Genomic DNA, 19,739 nt, shown 5'->3' on the forward strand with positions numbered 1-19,739 from the left:
TGCCAGGCAACACTTGTCTGCAAACTTGATTAGCCAGAGGTCTTGGTTGTAGTCTGGAGGTTAAAAAAGTATGTGCCAAAACAAAAGGGTCTCAGCACAGAGCTCTGTGGCTACCTTCTTGCATTTTTATGAGGCACCTGCTACCCACACCATAAAGGTTTTGGCCTTTGACCATTTTTTTTGTCCATCTTACCACACAGAGCTCTATTTATAATGCAGTGAACTTACTAACTATGCTGGCATGAGGTATAGTGTCAGAGGCCATGGCTTGGTCTAGGTAAGCAGTGTGTACAGCATGACCACTGTTTATGCTTTTGTTACTCCTTCAAAGAAGTTAACCAGATGCTTTGTAAAGGTTCTACTCAACCAAAGCTAAACCAGTGCAGCTCTAGCTTGGTGAGATTTTTAATGTTGTAATTGGTCAGGCTACATATAATATGCTCCATTGTTGTTAAAGAAAACAGTATGCCTTTGGCTGGATAGCTCAGTTTGGGAATGATTTCACTATACCTTCTTCTTCCATGGAGATGGGTCACCTCAGTTTGGGAATGGCCTAAATTTGACAGGGAGTTAATTTGGTTACTGATAGCCTGGTTTCTGCTTAGGCCAGTCGGCATAGTGACTTCTGCTATGGCAATGACATATAGAAGTCGCCAGAGACAAGGCTGCTTTTAAGGCGACATTAAGTCTTATCAAATGTATTGGGGATACTTGCAGGAAAACGTTTTAGCTGCCATTATGCCACTGAGTGTCATGCCATTATGCCACTGAGGGTCATGCCATTATGCCACTGAGTGTCATGCCATTATACCACTGAGTGTCATGCCATTATACCACTGAGTGTCATGCCATTATGGTTAGTAGGGTGAGAGATAAGTTTAGTATTCTAAGTGATGAGGTTAACTCCATGACAGAGGGGCAGGAAGGCACCCCTTTTTCTGTGGCTCAGATGGCATCCCAAGTGCACTTTCTTTGTAAAGAGGCAAGTGGTACCTCCCACATACTCTGTAAGGAGAGGGGCCTGATTCTATGGTAAAACTTAGAGCTGCTGTTGGGAAGGATAAAACCATGGGGTGGCCCTGCGGGTAAGAAGAGTAGAAAGCTAGAATATGTCATTATGGAATAAGCTCTCACATCTGTTTTTGTCTGTATTACTTTAACTTTCTTCCTTTGTTTGTTACTTTCCATCTGCTCCTAGTTGCTTAGTTTATTTATTTTTTATTTATTTATTTTGGAGCTTTTTTTTTTTTTTTTGCAATAGTACTTAGGTGCAGTTTTCTTAACTTGTCATTTGTTGCCTTCCATGATTTGTTAGTCAGTGCTGCCTTGTAACCAGACGAAAAGGGTGAAGTCAGAGGTGCTCAATACCTTTATTTGTTTTATCTGGGTGTCTGGGGGGTTGTGATAGGGTCTATGTGATAAACATGACAGAATCTTTCATATTAAATTGATTTATTTATTTACTGACATTTGATTACCGGGAAAATCTGACTGGGTAGGAGCACATTTTCAGTGGAGACTTGGGGAGAAAAGCTCCGAAGTGTTATAAAACATTTATGAACAATAATTTTATTATCTACAAAAATATCCAAAACACAGCTACAGTTTAAATCCATCCATCCACAAGTCCTTTTCCCATTTTTTGCACATAGGGTCAGGGTGTCACTTCAAAAGTGACAATCGTCTAGAGCCAAGTTTCACACCGCCAGGTGGCTAATTATATCAAATTAGACATAATATGAAAACATTGCTTTAGAATAGATACAAGTTATATGAGAATGATTTAATATTTAGAGAAATTTTAGCCAGTTTATAGAAAAATTAAAGGTAAGATAACGTAATGTAATCAGAAATTGCAATATGAAGTGACTGAAATGCAGACTTATAGTATATTTATTAAAAAAGTCAGGGGACAGAAATTGATAGAAGTAAGGAAGTGAGCGAAGAAGGGAGAGTAAAACGTGTAAGGTATAAATAGATACTTAGCATTTAGGGATGTAGTTTATCATGGTGTTGACCAGTAACAGAGCCAGATTTTGGCCAGAAAGTCTTTCAAATGGTTTTGAAGGATGGGAGGGAGGGTATTGACCTAATGGATACAGGTAAGGAGTTCCAGGCCTTAGTAGCATAATATGAGTATAGACAATGCCCCGCAGATTTGGTAGGTTTGTGGACAGATAGGAGTTTTCGGTTATTGGATTGTAATGACCAACTGGGAACATAGTTGTGTAGAATGTTATTTAGCGCTAGACAAGCAGACAGATGCTGGATAATTTTATAGGCAACATTAACTTGCGTATATGTTAGTTGATGGGGTTGTTCTAGCCAATATAGGCTTTTTAGTGCTATACAATGGTGGGTTCTGAAAGGGGTATTTGCTTTAAATTTAGCAACGTTGTTATAGCGTTGTTCAAGCTTTGATTTTTGTGAAGCCTGGAGGTAAGTGAAGATGGGAGGGCCATAAAGAAGTGTGGGGAGGAGAAAAGTAATGGCAACTGTAGCTTTAATTACATTGGTGAGAAAAATGTTTTGGCTCTGTAAAGCATTCTTAGTTTTTAATGATTTTTTAATGTAATTTTTAATATGCAAGTTAAATTTAAGATTATCATCCATTATCATCCCTAATAATTTGCTGTGAGAGATGACTTTAGTGATTGTGTTATCAACCAAGAGAAATTTAAATTTTGTTTTTTCATGAGAGCGTGATTTGAGGGAAAAGGTAGTAGTTTAGATTGTTTTAGGGTTGAGCATTAATTGTGAGTTACAAAACCGTGTTTCATTGGCTATTATTCCTGAGTAATTTTTGGAGGTCTGCCATGTTGTTCAGATGTGCAAATGAGTGTGGAGTCATCTGCGTTCTGTATTAGGGATGCCTGTTTTGTGGCTGTGTGGAGGGTGTTGGTGAAAATGTTAAATAGGAGGGAATGAAGGATAGAGGCTTGTGGTACAATGGTGGTAACTGGGAGGTATGGAGATGTATGTATTTGTGAGCTTTGTTTAGAAATCTGTAAAATATTATTTTATATCTGTTGTTAAGATGCAGAGCATGTGTCTGCCAGTGCTGTGGCATAGAGATATAAAGCTCTAACTGTGACCCAGGTGACCTGGGTTAACTTAGCATAATAGTAGCCTAAGTTGCTGGCAGGGAGGGTGTTCATTTAAGCATTCAGTTTGTGGTCCATCAAGGGGAGACCTTGGAAGTATTAAATGAAAGCAAAGAGGAAGATTCAAGGAGTAGGTCATAAATGAAAAAAAATATCCCCATGGAAACAGTCAAAGTCATGATCCCCAGGACTCACTTTGGTTCCATGCAGGTCCAGGCCTAGAACAGAGATAATCTGAAGACTGTAGAAGAGGCTGGTAGACCAGGTGATGGATGGTGATACTGGGATAAGCTGGAAAGAATGAAGCAAAATTAAAATCAAAAAAGAAAGATGTACAGGATGTATTTGTAGTGTGGAAGACATGACAGCATTGTAAAAGCCATAGTTATAACCATCTGATGGCACCTATTCCTTTTCACAGAAAACACAGCAAACATATTACACATTTTATTCTTTGGTTATAATGGTTTTCTCTTATTCATCTTTGTGCTGATGGACTTTTCTAAGATGACATGGAAACAGTATCTTTAGAGCCAGTACCCAGGTCAGAAACCAAAGACAATACAAACACTTAGCCCCAAGCTTTTTTTTTTTGTGAGTTTTTATTTCCATTAATAAAGCAGAGAAGTTAACCAATCCTTTTTTTCTGCTTTCATTAAGCTCTACAGTTCTCTTTTTCCTGAGTGTGCTCTCTGTTTAGGTAGGTAATACATAGGTGTACAATGAAAAGCAAACATTCAAAAAATAAATGTAATATAGGACTTGCCAGTTTGTATTAATTTATTTTGCAATGTTCAGCATTTTTGAAATTAGCAGAGCAATTAGACATTTGATGGGCTTTTTAACTTGCATTTCAGCACTTATCGGTTTTTCCCCTGTGTATGTTCAAGGAAAGCTGGTGGTTGGTGAGGAGGGGTATATTCATGCTGACTTGTCACTCCAGTGCACTTGTGTTCCTTTGGTTTACGGATTGTATATATCTGTCACTGTGACATGAGTTCACAAGTTGTAAAGGGTACAGGGAGGGGGGAATTAAGAACATGTGTGATGACTACAGTCACTGGCAGACATTGTTTTCACTTTCTCTCAGAAGGATATGTATACGTGTATTACTTTCTGAATGTAAGGGGTGGAACTGAACTTGAATTCAGTACAGGAAAGAATCCCCCCTGCTGTTTTTTTAACTTTGTAGGAGGAGAGATTCCAGCCATTCTTCTGGTAAACCACACAGCAAGAAATGAATACTTCCCTTCTCAGCGAGCTGTGAGCCATGACTGTTGCAATAGTGAACTCTGGCCAGATACAGAGAGATAGACCACCCTGTTTGTTCATTTGTTTAATCTTTCCTTTGTCTCACCCCCTTCCTTTTTTAATTTCAGAATGGAATTGTCCACAGGGACCTGAAACTGGAAAACATCCTGGTGGATGAAAATGGGAACATTAAGGTAGGGGTTCTTTGAATTCCTTTTTGCATGTTCAGCTCCAGTAAAATTGCTCTTCTGTGTCAGCTTGAAAGACTTTGGCTTGTTAGTCCTATTACCCAATTCCAGTTATAGTTCTTTATAGGACTTCTGCTTAAAGCTGCCAAAAAGTGTCAGTCCTTTCCTTGATTACGTGAAATTATTATGCATTTTCTTTGAAGTATTGGATGACTACACATTTTGAGCTGTTGAGTAACTATGCATTTGTTCGATAACTGTGTATTGTGCTTACTGCAATAAGCGGTAGCATTTCAGCATGCCATTTATAGATTAAGATGTCAAAAGTAAGAAAGAAAATTTTGTAACAGTCTTTCTGTGGAATGTTATTAAATACTGACCAAAAATTACACTTTTACTTTGTCACTTCTGGTATCTTGTGCTTCTTTTTGCTGTTCTGCAGTGGTACACATCTAGGTTACTAAATGTTCACAGTGAAGCTTTGTATTGTGTTATCCTGCCATCATTTCTGAAACTATATGCTTGTATGCAGCACTGTCATCTAATCTATGGCACTAGTGACGCAGTACAGGAACAGCAATGAAATTGCAGAGGCCTTTCCTAGTTTTATTTGATGACACAAGAGCAGTATGCCTTAAAACTTGCCTAAAATATAATTTTTTTGTATGCATTAAGTATTACATTACCTTAAAAGTGCATTGTGACCTGTATCTTTAACTGCAGGCCTATTACCTTATCCATCATTCATTCATTTTCTGATACCTCCTTTATCTTATTTAGGGTCACAATGCACACACACCAGTGCAAAGGTGGATCCAGAAATTTACAAAAGATTGCGTACATCTGACCTAATAAATTACGTTATGCACATTTGAGCAAACCTCAGCACTTCAGTCAACAGGCTTTGTCACTTATCTGCCAGCATGCTTTTGGGATGTGAGAGAAAACTGGTGACCTAAGAAAAAAAAAGTCATGTGGACACATGGATATGCAGACATCACACAGAAGGCTCCCAGGCTGGGATTTGAACTGAGGTGTTTTAGGGCAGCAGATTTAACTGCTGTACCACTGTGTCTCTCACAATTCATTTGCAAGGTACACATTTCCTTTCATTAAATTAAACACCAAGGAGGCGTGTGCACATCGCATAAATACTGTTTCCATGCCTACTGTATGCTTTGTGCCCTTACAGTTCAGTTTAAGCTTTCTTATGGGGGGGGGGGGTCTTGCATCTTATCCTAACTACTTGATGAAATCCAGTTCATTAAAGGAAAACTCAGCCCTCTCCTACAATTTAACTCAATCCTTGGGTTTCATTTATCCCTACAGTATGGTCCCAGTGCTGTGTAGGTACCATAAACCTGCTTGTACTTTTAAAACTTTCATTTCCTTGCATTGGAATCAAAGGAAGGGAAAACCACCTACTTTTTTTTAAACTTAACTTCTCACGTATTTTGCAAAGAAATTCGTCTCGGCCTGCATGACATATCATAGACACAAATAAATCTGTAGTTTACTCTGTCAGGTACTGCTGTCAATCTTAGACGGGCAATTAATCCTGCAAATGTCAGGAACACAGCAGCTGACATAAAAAAGACAGAAAGCTGTGGAACTGTTTTCCACTGTTTTTGTTGCAGAGAGGATGAGAACTTAGCACTCCCCTTTCGTAGCAAAACAAAGCATTTAGATCAGTCAGGTTTAAAGGCACTTATCACCTCTTTTGATAAATTTACATACGCGGCAACACAGTATTGAAATGCTAAGCTTTAAATGTTGGTTATTTATAATAGTGTAGATGTTACGTTAACTTAAGTGTAGTATCAAAGATTTCTGTGATGTTTAGAAAAAGTAAGTGTCAACAAACTTGCCATTTTCAAGCCACCCTCCCTACACACAGGACAGAACTTGCAGAAAAACAAACAAGTGGCAACCCTATGAACTAGGTACACTGATAATGTTCATAAAAAGGTATTTTATGCTTTTTTGTGAAATCTTCTCAGAAGGTAATGTATATCTGGTACATGCAGATCCATGATAAGAGATTCCCACCGACATTGAGTCAGTCATTACATTGTTAAAGTGCATGAATATTTTATACTCCACAAAAGAAATGTGACCATTTATAGCAACCTTAATATGCAGCTGAATTTACTTTAACGTATGTTTACTCTGTGCTCTTGCATTAAAAACGTTAAGAAAAGAAAATCAGAAGTAATTAACACACACGCACACGCACACACACACACACGCACACACACGCACACACACACACACACACACACACACACACACACACACACACACACACACACACACACACAGTCAGACATGCACTGAAACACAGTACTGCATCCCACATATACAGTTACACAAAATTTCCAGTTTGAGTTGTTTTACTTTAAAGGACATTAAGTACACACACACAGGCATATATTCGAGTACTCTGTTCTATATATTCACACATTGGCTATGAGATGCACTTGCAGTCCTCTTCGTGTCTTTCAAAGTGGCAAATTTGAGCTGTTTGCACAGCAGGAGACAAGCAGGGATAATTACACAGAACAGTATTATTATCACATGAAATTTGCCACTTAGATACGAAGGGGAGGTGTTTAGGGGGAGGGGAGATGTGTTTAAGGACGACAATTCAGGCATAACCAAAGAATAAAAATTGGCCACTATAGAAAGAGAAAGAAGTAACAGGTACTGAGAATACTGCTCTGTGTGATTATCCCTGTTTGTCTTTTAAGTAGTCATTGAAAAGCAAGAACAGATAATTAAACCTGCCTGACTAAAATAAAGCAGGTTATATATGAAAACACATATAAAGTCAGTGCATTGACAGGAGCTTAGGGGCTATGATGTAATATTTTAAAGCCAAACAGTGCAATGTGGGATACCTAGAGGTAGACTAAAAATCAGGATGCCAGATCCCATGTGGGCAGACTCTGGAATTACATTTAAAAAAAATATAAAAAAGTTTATAGACTCCAAAAATGGTGTTAAAATGTTGGAAACATCAAGGCATGATAAAATAAACATGTTTTTTCATTATGTGGGTGCGGTTCTCCTTTAATGGCATGAGAAAACAGCACCACTTCCTTATGTCTAGCATGACTCATATAAAGAGGACTTGAAATGTATTCTGGAAAGAAGGAAGGAATGAGAACAAGAAAACAAGACCACATTACCAAGGCAGGCCCCATCATCCACCATTTTGAGGGAATCACATTAAAACTGTGAAAGAAGCAGTTGGAGTCATTTTGAGGCATTAAAATAGCTCAGAAAACAAATACACAGTGAAAAAAATATGTTTTTTGAATTCTAAAGTGGAGTTTTCCATTAAGAAGTGTTTTCTGTTAAGGGAAATGGCAGAAGAATCACTTCTTAATTGATAGAATAATGATAAGATTGAACATTGTACTGTTCTGGATAAAAGAATACTGCTATAGCACTGATGTAATTCAAGAATAACCTTTTTAACATGTCGTTGTTGAGGTAAAGTGTGAAGAGAGTTATTTTAATTGTAAGTTGACTGCTGTGGTATCTGTCTGCATTGAGTGGCTGGTTTCATATGTGTCCAAAACTATTTCAGAACAGATCACAACCAAAAAATTAGTTTTTCATTCTTTCTTTCTTTCTAGATTGCTGCCAACATATCTCAGATTTCTAGTTGGGATAAGGGAGGGGTGGAGCCAAGGGGCTTAGGATGCAGAACCTGGTAGGTAATATAGTTTTGTAAGTAGGAAACAAGTTTGTGACTCAAAGAAGACATGTATATGGGGCATTACTTCTCTTTAGTGAGTTGCAGGTAATTTTAGCAGATAATGTGATACATTAGTTCAGGCTTGACCATTAGCTCTGCCACTTGTAAGATTTGTTTGTAATACATTGCCATTCCAAAAGTCCATAGAGTAGTAATGAAGTATTCTTGAGGGACTTAAGTCATTGCTTACCCCATAAATTGCCTAAGAATTGGTAGCATTGTTGAGTGTCACAGAAGCCTGGTCTTGTAGCATTTGTGTGATGATCCTACTACCGGTACTTGTACCTATCTTTATATCCTTTCTGTGTACATTCCTCTTCCTTCTTGTCCACAGCTGTTAGGGTCTTTTCTACTACATAAACATTGATAGACTTACAAAGAAAAACTTAGTTGTGGGTCATGAGGGAGGGGTCATGTACCGGCCACCTGGTTGGTGTGGCAGTAGAAGGAGCAGAGGATATTCTTCTATTTGTTCCTCATTTGAAGAGCTGGTGAAGGGAGTGTTGTCTGCAGGAATCAGTTATTCTGGAGTACTTTTATTGTTTTGTGTTTTTATGTGCTCTTCCCTTGAAGAGCTGAGAGGGTGGGGTGCTAGTTCGTGGGTGCAGGATAGGTTGTCTGCTACTTTTCTGGTTTTGATCTTAGTTAGCATACTTTTCACCTGGATAAACTCTTTAAACGGCTTAGCATTCTAAAAATACTTACAGTCTTTCAACTGTTTTCCTTTGCCATGTAATTATAGTTTCATGGGTTCATAGGTTCATACTAGGCTATCTGCCCTAGGGCATTTATAAGCCTAGCCAGAATGTGTTTGGCTTTCGCCACCCATTTTAAATTTATTTTGCTATGCCCTTTTTCGAGGTTAGTATACTGTGCCTCTGTCTAACAGTGACACAGAAGTGATACCCGGAGTAAACCTACGATCTCCCATCCACTCATCAAGATTCCTCTTGAAGAGAGTCAATGAGGGACTCTGCCTAACCTGGACTGGGATTTTATTCTAGAGTGAAGGGAGCCACTGGGTTATGAATCTGTCCCTCCAGCATGTCCTATTTATTTCAGTGCTGTGGTTCAAGTCTCTCGAGCGCGTAGCTCGATGGGATTTGGATTTTCTGAGGTGCAGCATGTCCATTAATTCCGGGTTGGACATGGCTTTATACGTCAGGCGCAGATCGCCTCTGAACAGGCGGTATGCCACTGAGTAGAGCTGGAGTTTCTTTAACCGGGCAGCATATGGCATCTGTTTGAGCTCTTTGATCCTCTTGGTGAGGTACTTTTGGGGTCTTTCCAGTTGCTGCAGGTGTCTGGTTAGGTACATCCCAAAAGGGGCATTGTACTCAATTATGGGCCTGATGAGGGATGAGTAAAGAGGCACGATGACGTCCCCTGATCTAGATGTGAATCCCTTCATGATTAGGTGGGCTATATAAAATGTTGTTCTAACCACTTTGGCCACGTGGTTGTCAAATGAGAGATTGCTATCAACTTGGGTCCCCAGGTCCCTAATTACTTCTTCTGTACTTAATGGATTACCACCTATGTGGTAATTTGTGGGCACTTTGTTTTGACAAAGGGGATGACTATACACTTTTTGGCATTTAGCTTGAGGCCATGGCTCTGGCACCAGTTGTCTGTTTCTATGAGGCCCTTTTGGAGGATACTTGTGTCGGCTGGAGAGTCGTTTATGGCGCCCAGTTTGCAGTCATCTGCGAACTTGGTCAGCCACAGTCCTTCCGTGTTGGCCTGTACCTCCGAGAAATATATACCGAACAAGAGAGGTCCCAGGACTGAGCCTTGTGGGACACCAGTTGTAACTGGTTTGGAGTCTGACATGGCTCCAGCAATTCTAACCATGTGGGTTCTGTCCTTGAGCCAGTTTGCAATCCATCTAGTGACATAGGGGTTTATATTTAAGCTGGTGAGCTTATCTATAATGCCCGAGTGGGGTATTGTATCGAAGGCTTTTGCGAGGTCCAGGTAGGCTGTGTGGACCACCTTCCCCTCGTCAATGGCCTTGGTGACTGTTTCAAAGAACTCAACCAGGTTTAAGAGGTAGGATCTGCCCTTAACAAAGCCGAACTGGGTAGGATCCAGTGTTTGTAGGTCCCCAATATCTTTATTTATAAGGTCCATGATGATCCTTTCCATAGCTTTGCAGACCAAACTAGTCAGGCTTATGGGGCGATAGTTTCCAGGATCCGTTGAGGCACCACCTTTATGGAGAGGGACCACTGTTGCTGTACGCCACTCTTTGGGCACATATCCTTAGTAAGGCTGAGATTGAACAGTAGTTTTATGTTTGGGTTTAGCTCTTCTTGGAGTTCATGTAGGACGCAGCCCGGGACACCGTCTGGTCCCATTGATGCTGTGTTTTTTGCTGTGGAGAGGGCGGCTCTTACCTGAGCATCTGAGATGTCAGGGGGGCAGCACTCTGCTGGGATAGATATTTGCCCTTTTGGTGGGGAGGGGGGGAGAAGTTTGCGCTGAACATGTCAGCTAGGATGTTGGCAATGTCTGTGGGTTCAGTGTATTTTTTGTCATTTTGGACTAATTCTGAGCATATCTGGGAATTACCACCCAGATTCCTAACATAACTAAAGAAAGCCTTGTGATTATCCTTGGTGTCCTGTGCAATTTTTCTCTCGAAGCTGGCCTTAGACAATTTTATGTGTGCCCGTAGTTTTTTGCTAATACTGATCAGTGATGCCTTCCCTTTTTGGGATTTTGCTCTGTCATTTTTCTTAATTCTTCTTACTCCTCTGTTATTTTTGTTTAAGGGCCTGTCTCTGCAATCTCAGTCTTTTTACTCACTTCCATTTGAGTTTTTTCTCTTTTTCCTTTTTTCCTTCAACATTAAACTTTTAAGAAGCAATTTTATCTTGCCAAACTGAATTGCAACCAGTGCCGGTGCTAGGTTATTTTGCATCCTAGACAAAACTTATTAGTGCACCCCTTATTTTACAAATAAGTTACTTTGTTTTAAAATGAAATTACAGAAAAAGGAAACAATGATTTAAATTGACATATTATTGACATATTTATCACATAAAAAATTACACATAGATTACATAATTAAAATTTAATTTTTCTTGCCTTCTGCTTCGCAAAATTTTTCATTTAATGAAAATAAAAGGCCACGGTTACATTATTGTATTTCTTTCACATCACATAGCCAAGAACTTGCACGTGATCTTACTTCAGTTCATCAATATACACTGTACTCATGCAAGAGTACAGTTTGTTTCAACAACAAAACATTCACAAACAGTCCTATTATTTGTCTTGACTACCCCTAAAAAACAGTATTAGGTTAGAAAAACATGTCATCCTTAAACGTCTCCCTAGAACACACTTCAGACCTAGTATCTCTTTGACTCCTGCCAGGATATTAAAAGAAATATATATATATATATATATATATATATATATATATATATATATATATATAATAGTAAAGAAAGTCATCAACAGCCCCCAAAACACACTGACCACTAGTGTCTGGTTGACCATACCAGTCTATAACAAAAAAAAAAAAAAAATCAGCAGTCCCCAAAACACATTGCATCCCTAGTATCTGGTCAACCCTGCCAGGATAGTTTATTTAAAAAAAAAGAAAGTCATTATCAGTCCCCAAAACACACACACTGACTAACCTTACCTACTACTAGTAACAGGTTGACCATACCAGGAGTGTTAGAAAATCACAAGCTGCCCCCAAAACAGCCAGCCCACTGTAGATTTCATCTTCTACTATGATCCAGTTGACCCTGCCAAACTCCAAGCCCAGGATGTTAGAAACAAAGAACAAATATGTAACCTGTCCACCTTTTCATTTTAAACAGTATCTGGTCGATCTTGCCAAAAGTAATAAATAATTAAATACATAAATTATCTGGTCGACCCTGGCCAGAAAAAAAATTTACAGAAAATATCTGGTTGACCCTCCCAGGAAAAAAAATGCAATATGTATATCTGGTTGGCCCTGCTAAAAAAAAAAAAAAAGTCAGAAGAACACATTATTTTTTTTCGCACAAACCTGAAAAGAAACTATCTGCCTGTCACTGTGGGTCATTTTTTCCATTAGCAGTGATGAAATTCACGCACACCTCAGAAGAAGACTCCACTGCTGCTCTCTCACTCTTGCTTGTTGCTTTTACCCAATGCAAAGAGCTGGAAGAGAGTGCAAGAGCAATAGGACTAATCCGGACTGTAAGGTGTGTTTTTTTTTTTTTTTTGTTAAAGCGGAAATTGAGCACGGATATGTGTGCTGATCCGAGTTCCACGAATACTCGCTACAGTAAATTAGAGAGGTATTACGAGCCACCCAGCCGCGCCCCCTCATGATCTGCCTAATTCGCCTTAATGGTAACGCCGGCCCTGATTGCAACCCATAAAAACTGATAAAACCCAATGTAAATCTGTTGCTTTATTAGAAATGTATAAGAACTCTATAACATTCTAATTTATAAAAAAAATATTTAGTAACTGTATATGAATTTTTAGTTTTGCAGCTATGTAAACCTAAAAATATACCATATTTGAAGTGGATACATTAAGGGTCAGATTCAATAAAGGCCACACTAAGTGTACGCAGTATGTATTCAAGAACATTCTTATTACATTTTTTTTTGTGCTTTCCAGTCAGTCAGAAAGATTTCACTAAGTGTACATGTAGTCTACACTTTGTGATAACCTTTATGAATTCCTGTCAGTATTTAAAGCTGCAAAAGTATCATTAGGAAAACCAAAATTAGGAGGAAGAAGGTAGGATTTATGTCCGTATCATCTGTTCATTCAGAACGGTGTGCACTTAGTGTAGGTGTTATTGAGTCCCGGGGTAAGTTTATGTGCTCTGTTTAGTGCCTGTGAGTCCATGTCATGGCGGAAAAGGGTCTCTGCAGCAGTCAACTTACCTGGTTACCAAACAGAAAACAAAAATGAAAAACCTCCACCCTTTGTGGTCATCCTTCTCTTCTTAATCCTGTTATGTTCTCTTTAGCCATGTTTACTTCACATTCCTAATGTCCAAGTCAAAGGCAGCCATCTCGCACTTCAGTGACAATGTCAGACCATGACTGTTCTGTATCACTACATGTAAAACACAGAAGAGGGCCGCACTTGTATAGTGCAGCATTTTTTTTGTGAGGATCTGCACAGAAAAAGTGCCTATTAGCTACAAGTTGTAGTTCATAAATTCTTTGTAAACACAAATAAATGGACGAACAAGACCTAAAGGTAACTCTTTTAACAGGTGTCTTTGAAGGAGAAATGTATCTGTTAGGAGTACGATGTATCTCCTCCATAATGAATTTCCCCTTTTCAAACAAATATTCGGTGTGCCAAACAAATATATTTGTGCCAGTCAGGTAATCATCATTCTAAATTACACCCATTCCTTTATACAGGCCAAGCCTTTTTAACAGTGTGTCAGTCAGATGACAGCAAGGATTTTGTCTGTATTCAACGTCCAACATTTTTGAAAGCCGCAGGTTATATTTTTTTATTCTATCATTTGTAAGTATGATGGCTAGTTGCAAAATTTCACTTTCTTGTACTAGTGTTTGTCAAAATACCTTTAGCAAGGCATAAAATAGATGTAGTATTCTTAGGGGTCTCTTTTCAGAGTTTGTTTCTTTGATTCATAGGGTGTTATGTTGACGAAGCCATAGCCCCTCACATTGCCACTATAATAAAAACATTCTAGACATATTAATTTAAACAACTTGGAAGAGATTGCATCACTTTGCAAACTGTTGGTGACTTAGTACTGTCTGAGTCCCTGTTCGGCCTGCCGTGTCTCTGTGCTAACTCATCTGTTACCCAAAAACATTAAGAAGGGCACACTATATAGTGATTGTGAGTCTTTTTTTTATTTTTTTTATAATTTTTAGATTCAGGAGAAGAAACCACAAAATCAAAGGTAACTAGTAGCTTTCTTGTTTTTGTTAGACTGCAGCTTTGATTTTTTTTATTTAGGTTTTGCAGTAGAATGGTCATTTCGCTGTCCATTTTAAACTCATGCTGATTCCATAATTGCACGTTTCCTGTACCCAGGCTTTGTAGTTTTGAAACTTTTTTTCAGCTTCTTCCTCTTTACATATTCCTTGATGTCCCACTTTCAGTATTACTGCCTGCTCCACCATCATTCTCTGGTCTGCAGTTGCTGAATCTTTTCTTGGTTTTCTTGGCTAACCTGTCCTGTTCCTCCTTATTTCTCTTTAGGTCCTTCGCTTTATTTCTATAAGAACTTACATACAGCTTCCTCCTGTGATTATCATGAGGTCTATTCTGTTTTGGTTTATTGCCTTCACAAAGACTTCCCTTTCCTTATTTTGCTAGGTTGGATTGCTGCTTACTAGTTAATTTTTAAGCCACTACCCAGGCTATAACCTGGACAGAGAGAGAGAGAGAGAGAGAGAGAGAGAGAGATGAGCCTGTCACAAGTTTGTCAAGGAACACACTGTATATCAACTGATGAAGGGATGTACACGTGCAAATAGTTGGGCAAATGAGGACAAGTAGAGGTAACTAAGGCATTGCAAGAAAATAAGCGTACATAGTTTAACAAGAAACATCTTTATTGAATTATCATTTGTAACATAGACAATCATGCATTTATCTAAGTGAAAAGAAACCATATAGACATAACTTCAGTTACAAATGTCATACATCACATAATCTTCTATACAGACATTGTCATTTGAATATTACATAGCTCATTCAATTATTGCCTTTCCTTAAACATCATTTCTCCTCCAAAACATTATTCTGCATGTATTGTTCCCACAATTCCATTTTCTTTCTGTGTAATTTGCTCCCAACTTTTTCTAAAGATCCAACTACCAGTTATTTTATCTGTGTTACTATAGTCAGTACTTCAAGTTAGTTTAGACTTTTATTCACATGTTCTAGTAATTGCTTTTTTTGTCTGCCACCAGAATTAAATTCAGCAAGGCCTTACTATTTCTAGGCAATTCCAATTCTGTATCACAGCTCAAAAAATTATTTCCTTAGCTGCTCCAATTTGCTCACCCAGTATTTCTGACAGAGTAGACTGCAGGGAATTTTTCAAGTCTGCCAACTCATTACACTGTCAAAAATATATTCTGTATCACCTAATTTTTCCTCATCACATCTCTAACATCTGTAATCTACCCGTGGACAAAATTCTTTGGAGTTTGCATATGGTATAAAAATACCTAGGCAAACATATCCAAGCAAAAATCCCAAATCTTCTGGACTTTGTTGTATATTTGGGAGCCATACTTATACCCTCCCATTGATTCTTTGTGAATTGCTTATCCAGTCTCTCTTCCAAATCCTTTCTAATCTCCTCAGGTTCCTATAGTTGTCATGCAGTGTTTTATGTGCCCTACTAATTATCCATTTTTAACAACAGCTTCTGTTCCAGATTCTACTAAAAACTCTACCAATGCTAGTCTTTCACTTAGGATCCGTTCTCTTTGCCTATACCCTGATATCAATCCATGGTAGAGAAGGCAGTATTTAGCCTGCAGTCCAAATAGTTTGAATGACTGCAGTTTTAACAAATTGTTTTGAATCAGTGTAAAGGTTGTGAAGGCCACTTATATTGAAGTGCTTTTGCAGCCAAGATTGGAGCTATTGCTTATGTTGAAAATTAACTGTGTTATTTAGTTCATGCATTTGCAGATTTTGCCATAGTTGTGAGTCCATGGAGTCAGTACATATAAGTAAAGTGTGTGAGGGTTGCAGGATGTGTTATGCCAAAACATACACCTTGGGGATAAGCTCCTTGCAAAAAAAAAAAAAAAATCTTGGTAGTGTTTAACTTTCACTTCTACAGTACTTGTGTTAGATTTAGTTTTTTGTAGTTATGAAAAGCCATTTGTAACAGCTTTCAGTTGTATTTATGTTATTTTATTTTACATTTGTTGACCAGGCTAGTCTAACTGGGTATATGTCCATTTTCAGTAGAGGCCTGGGGAGAAAAGCTCCACATAAGCAAAATATTAACAACTACAGGTACAGATAAGTAAAAATGTAACAAATTTAGGTGCAATACTATTTTAAGGTGAAGAATACAAATGTTTTGTAGACAAAAATTAGTATTAAAGTAGCAGATAATAAGAAGAGACTGAACAATGAACTAATTTAAAGTGGTGCACCATTAAGAAAGAGAAATGAAAAAACACACTAGCAAATATAGCAGCTCCAGGTACAGTGTTTAGCAGTGAGTCACCCCATTATCCTATCGTAGCATAGCAACTTTAAGGCAGCATGTAATAAGAAATATAACAAAAGTCTATATAGATCTTTATATGTGATTGCAAGTTAATGCTGCAAGCAGCAATCTATGTAAGTACATAGTTAGTAGAGGATCATGTGTAAGAGAGAGTTGTAAAGACTAAAATTAGTATAGGTAGGTCTACTCTCTAAGGCATGGAGAGAACTGGAATTAAATTGCAAAAGGGTATGTAGATAGGGTTCAGAGAAAGTGGTGGAAGGATTAGTCTGGGTTACTGCATGGGCATAACCATTGGTTAATAAGGTATTATCTGAGTTGTTTGAGAGTTCCTTGGGAAGCAGGTTCCAGGATTTGCCAACAGTGTTGGCAAACAGAGAATCACCGGCCTTATTTTTGGATTTGACTGTGGATACTAGTACTTTACTGACTGAGCGAAGGGTTGTCAAATTACTGTAGGGGGTTAGAAGGCTAGTAAGTATAGGAGTATTTTTAGGAAGATAGAGGATATTATGGGCAATATAAGTTGTTGAAACTGAGGTTGATTATGAAGCTCTAGCCAACCTAGTTGCTTTAGCTTTTGACAGTGGTGAGTTCTATATGAGGAACCAGTAGCAAATCTGGCAATATTGTTGTAGGAGGTAGCTAGTTTGTTAAGGTTGTTTTTTGATAGGTTAGTATAGATGGAACAGGCGTAGAGGAGGGTGGAAATTAGATGGGTGTGGGCAATAGTGGTTCTAGCTGTTGGCATTAGGAAGGGTTTAATCCTATAGAGGGAGCCTAATTTTCTGTTTACTGTTTTTATTGTTGTGTTAATATGTGTGTCAAAGCTAAGACTATGGTCTATTGTTACCCCTAAGAGCTTGGTAGTTGGGTCGGGAGATATAACAATGCCATCATTGGATAAAACTGTGAAGTCAATTGGGGGGACCTTTGAGTGGGAGTGAAGAGTAGTAGTTTTGTCTTTTTAGGATTCAGGAGGAGGCTATGCTGTAAGAACCATTTTTCTACTGTGTTAAGCACTGTTTGGGTAATGGCCTGAAGTTGAGGTGCAGAGGTAGCTAAGCATATTAGTGTGGAGTCATCAGCATATTGGATACATGTAGCTTGAGGAATGATTAGGTTAAGATCATTGATGAAAATTGAGAAAAGGAGAGGGCCCAGGATAGAACCTTGGGGACTCCCAGGGTAATAAGAAGGTGAGAGGATAGATTGTTTCTCCAAAGCACATCCTGTTGCCTGTTTTCAAGGTAGGATTTTAAACCATTGTAAAGCCTGTGTATCTAGTGAGAGAGACTTAAGTATGTTCAAAAGAAGTTGATGGTTGACCATATCAAAGGCTTTTGAAAGGTCAGTAAAGAGTGCTGAGGATAGATTATTGTTGTTTCGGTTATTGTTAATACAGTCGGAAAAGGATAAGAGGGCTGTGGTGGTACTACGGGTGAGGCCTAAAGCCGTGCTGAGTTAGCCAGTAAGCTATTTTGCAGTAGGTGGTCTAGTAGTTGGCAGTGGATGCACTTTTCCATAATTTTGGCTAAAGGAGAGAGTAAAGCTATTGGGTGGTAGTTAGATAGTTCATGTGAGTTGTCCCCTTTGTGCAGTGGGATAATGTGGGAGACTTTCCAGATAGATGGGATTGTTCCTTCAGTAATGGTTCAATTTATAAGGATGGAAATAGGAAAGGCTACTACTGCTGAAGCTTTCTGTAGATATTCTGCTGGTAAAAGGTCAGCTGAAGGGGTACAAGGTTTTAGTTTAAGAAGAAGAGTGCAGATGAGGGATGTAGGGACTGGTTGTAAATGAAATGAGGGGGTTAAAGTAAAGGAGGATGACAAACTTGAACTAACAGGAGGTAGTGACTTGGCAGGACTTTGGACTGCATCAGTAAAGAAGGTATTAAAGGCATTTGCAATATGCTTTGAAGTTTCATAGGTGAATCCTGTTGGGGTGGGAGTTTTGGACTGACCTGGGTGGAGGAGTCTTTTTATGCCTGCCCAGAACTTTTGAGGTTTGTATTTGTGGGTTTGCTGGTTGTTGTGGTAGAAGTTTCTTTTATCTAGAAGTATGGATTTTGTAGTAGCATTTCTGAGCTGTCTAAATGTTAGATGATCAGCTGGGTTTTTAGTTGCTCTCCATTTGGTCCAGATTTTATTTCTTAGTATAATTTTGTGCCTTGTCTCTTTTGTTAGCCATGGAGCAGTTTTAGTCCTATTTCTCATTGAGCGGGATGGGGCATGACAGTCCAGGATTTCTAAGAATTTGGTATTAAAGTAGGATACTGCCTCGTCTAATTGGAGGTGTCTTAGGGGTGACCAGTCACATGCTTTCAGTTCAGTTTGGAAGTTAATAGGGTTAAAGTTTTTGTTGGTTCGAATGATTTTATATAAGGTTGGTTTATGAGCACTGATCTTTTGCCTGGTTATGTAGGTCAGTGATGGTCACTGACATCATCAGGAAGGATTCCTACTTCATAAGAGAGGGGGTGACTATTTATCAGTATCCAGTCAAGAGTAGTTTCTTTATTAGGTTTATGGATCCTGGTGGGGGAGGTTATAGTTTGGGAAAAAACGTAGAGGTTTATGTGGGTAGTTTGGTTTGCTGAGAAGCAGGTATTCCAGTCAATATTAAAGTCACCCAGGACAATGGTTTCTTGTGGGTAGTTAGTTGAAAGCCAGGAAATAATATTTTCAAGGGTGTTTATATTGTTACCTGGAGGGAGGTAGGTGCATATTATATAGATGGATTTATAGGTATTGATTTGGAGTTTAGAGATAAGGATTTCAGTGCTGCTAATAGAAGGTGGTTAAAAATGTATTGGTGTTACTTGCAACTCTGCCTTATATAATATTGCTACCCCCCTACCCTTTTTGGTTGTTCGAGCTAATCTCAGGATATTGTATCCTGGTGGGGTGATTTCATTGTCCTGTGTTGCAGGTTTTATCCAGGTTTCCATTAAACAAAGCATGTCAAAGGAGTGAACATCTAAGAGGGCATGGAGGTGGGCAACTTTGTTGTTTAGGCTCTGTATGTTGAGATGAGCTGTAAGGAGAGAGTTTGATGCTTTAGTGATGGTTCGAGGAATACAAGGATTTGGTTTAGGTGGGTTAGAGGTGGTAGTGGTGTTGGGGCCAGGGTTGGGATGGATGTCACCATCTAAAAGTTTAGCATTTTGATCCTGTGTATGATATTTAGGAATTTACAGGGTG

The 19,739-nt window shown here is 38.7% G+C and overlaps 1 protein-coding gene across 1 annotated transcript in view; it reads left to right on the top strand.

The window, feature by feature from the left end:
• NUAK1 (NUAK family kinase 1) overlaps window positions 1-19,739 on the top strand; it is a 308,401-nt gene that overhangs the window by 213,705 nt on the left and 74,957 nt on the right. The window contains exon 4 of the mRNA XM_044087825.1: window positions 4,484-4,549. Within this exon, the coding sequence (XP_043943760.1) occupies window positions 4,484-4,549 (66 nt within the window). The remainder of the gene's footprint in view (window positions 1-4,483; window positions 4,550-19,739) is intronic.

Source organism: Protopterus annectens, chromosome 11.part0 (genome assembly GCF_019279795.1).
Source record: "Protopterus annectens isolate FY-2018-M chromosome 11.part0, PAN1.0, whole genome shotgun sequence".
Lineage (NCBI taxonomy): Eukaryota > Metazoa > Chordata > Ceratodontiformes > Protopteridae > Protopterus > Protopterus annectens.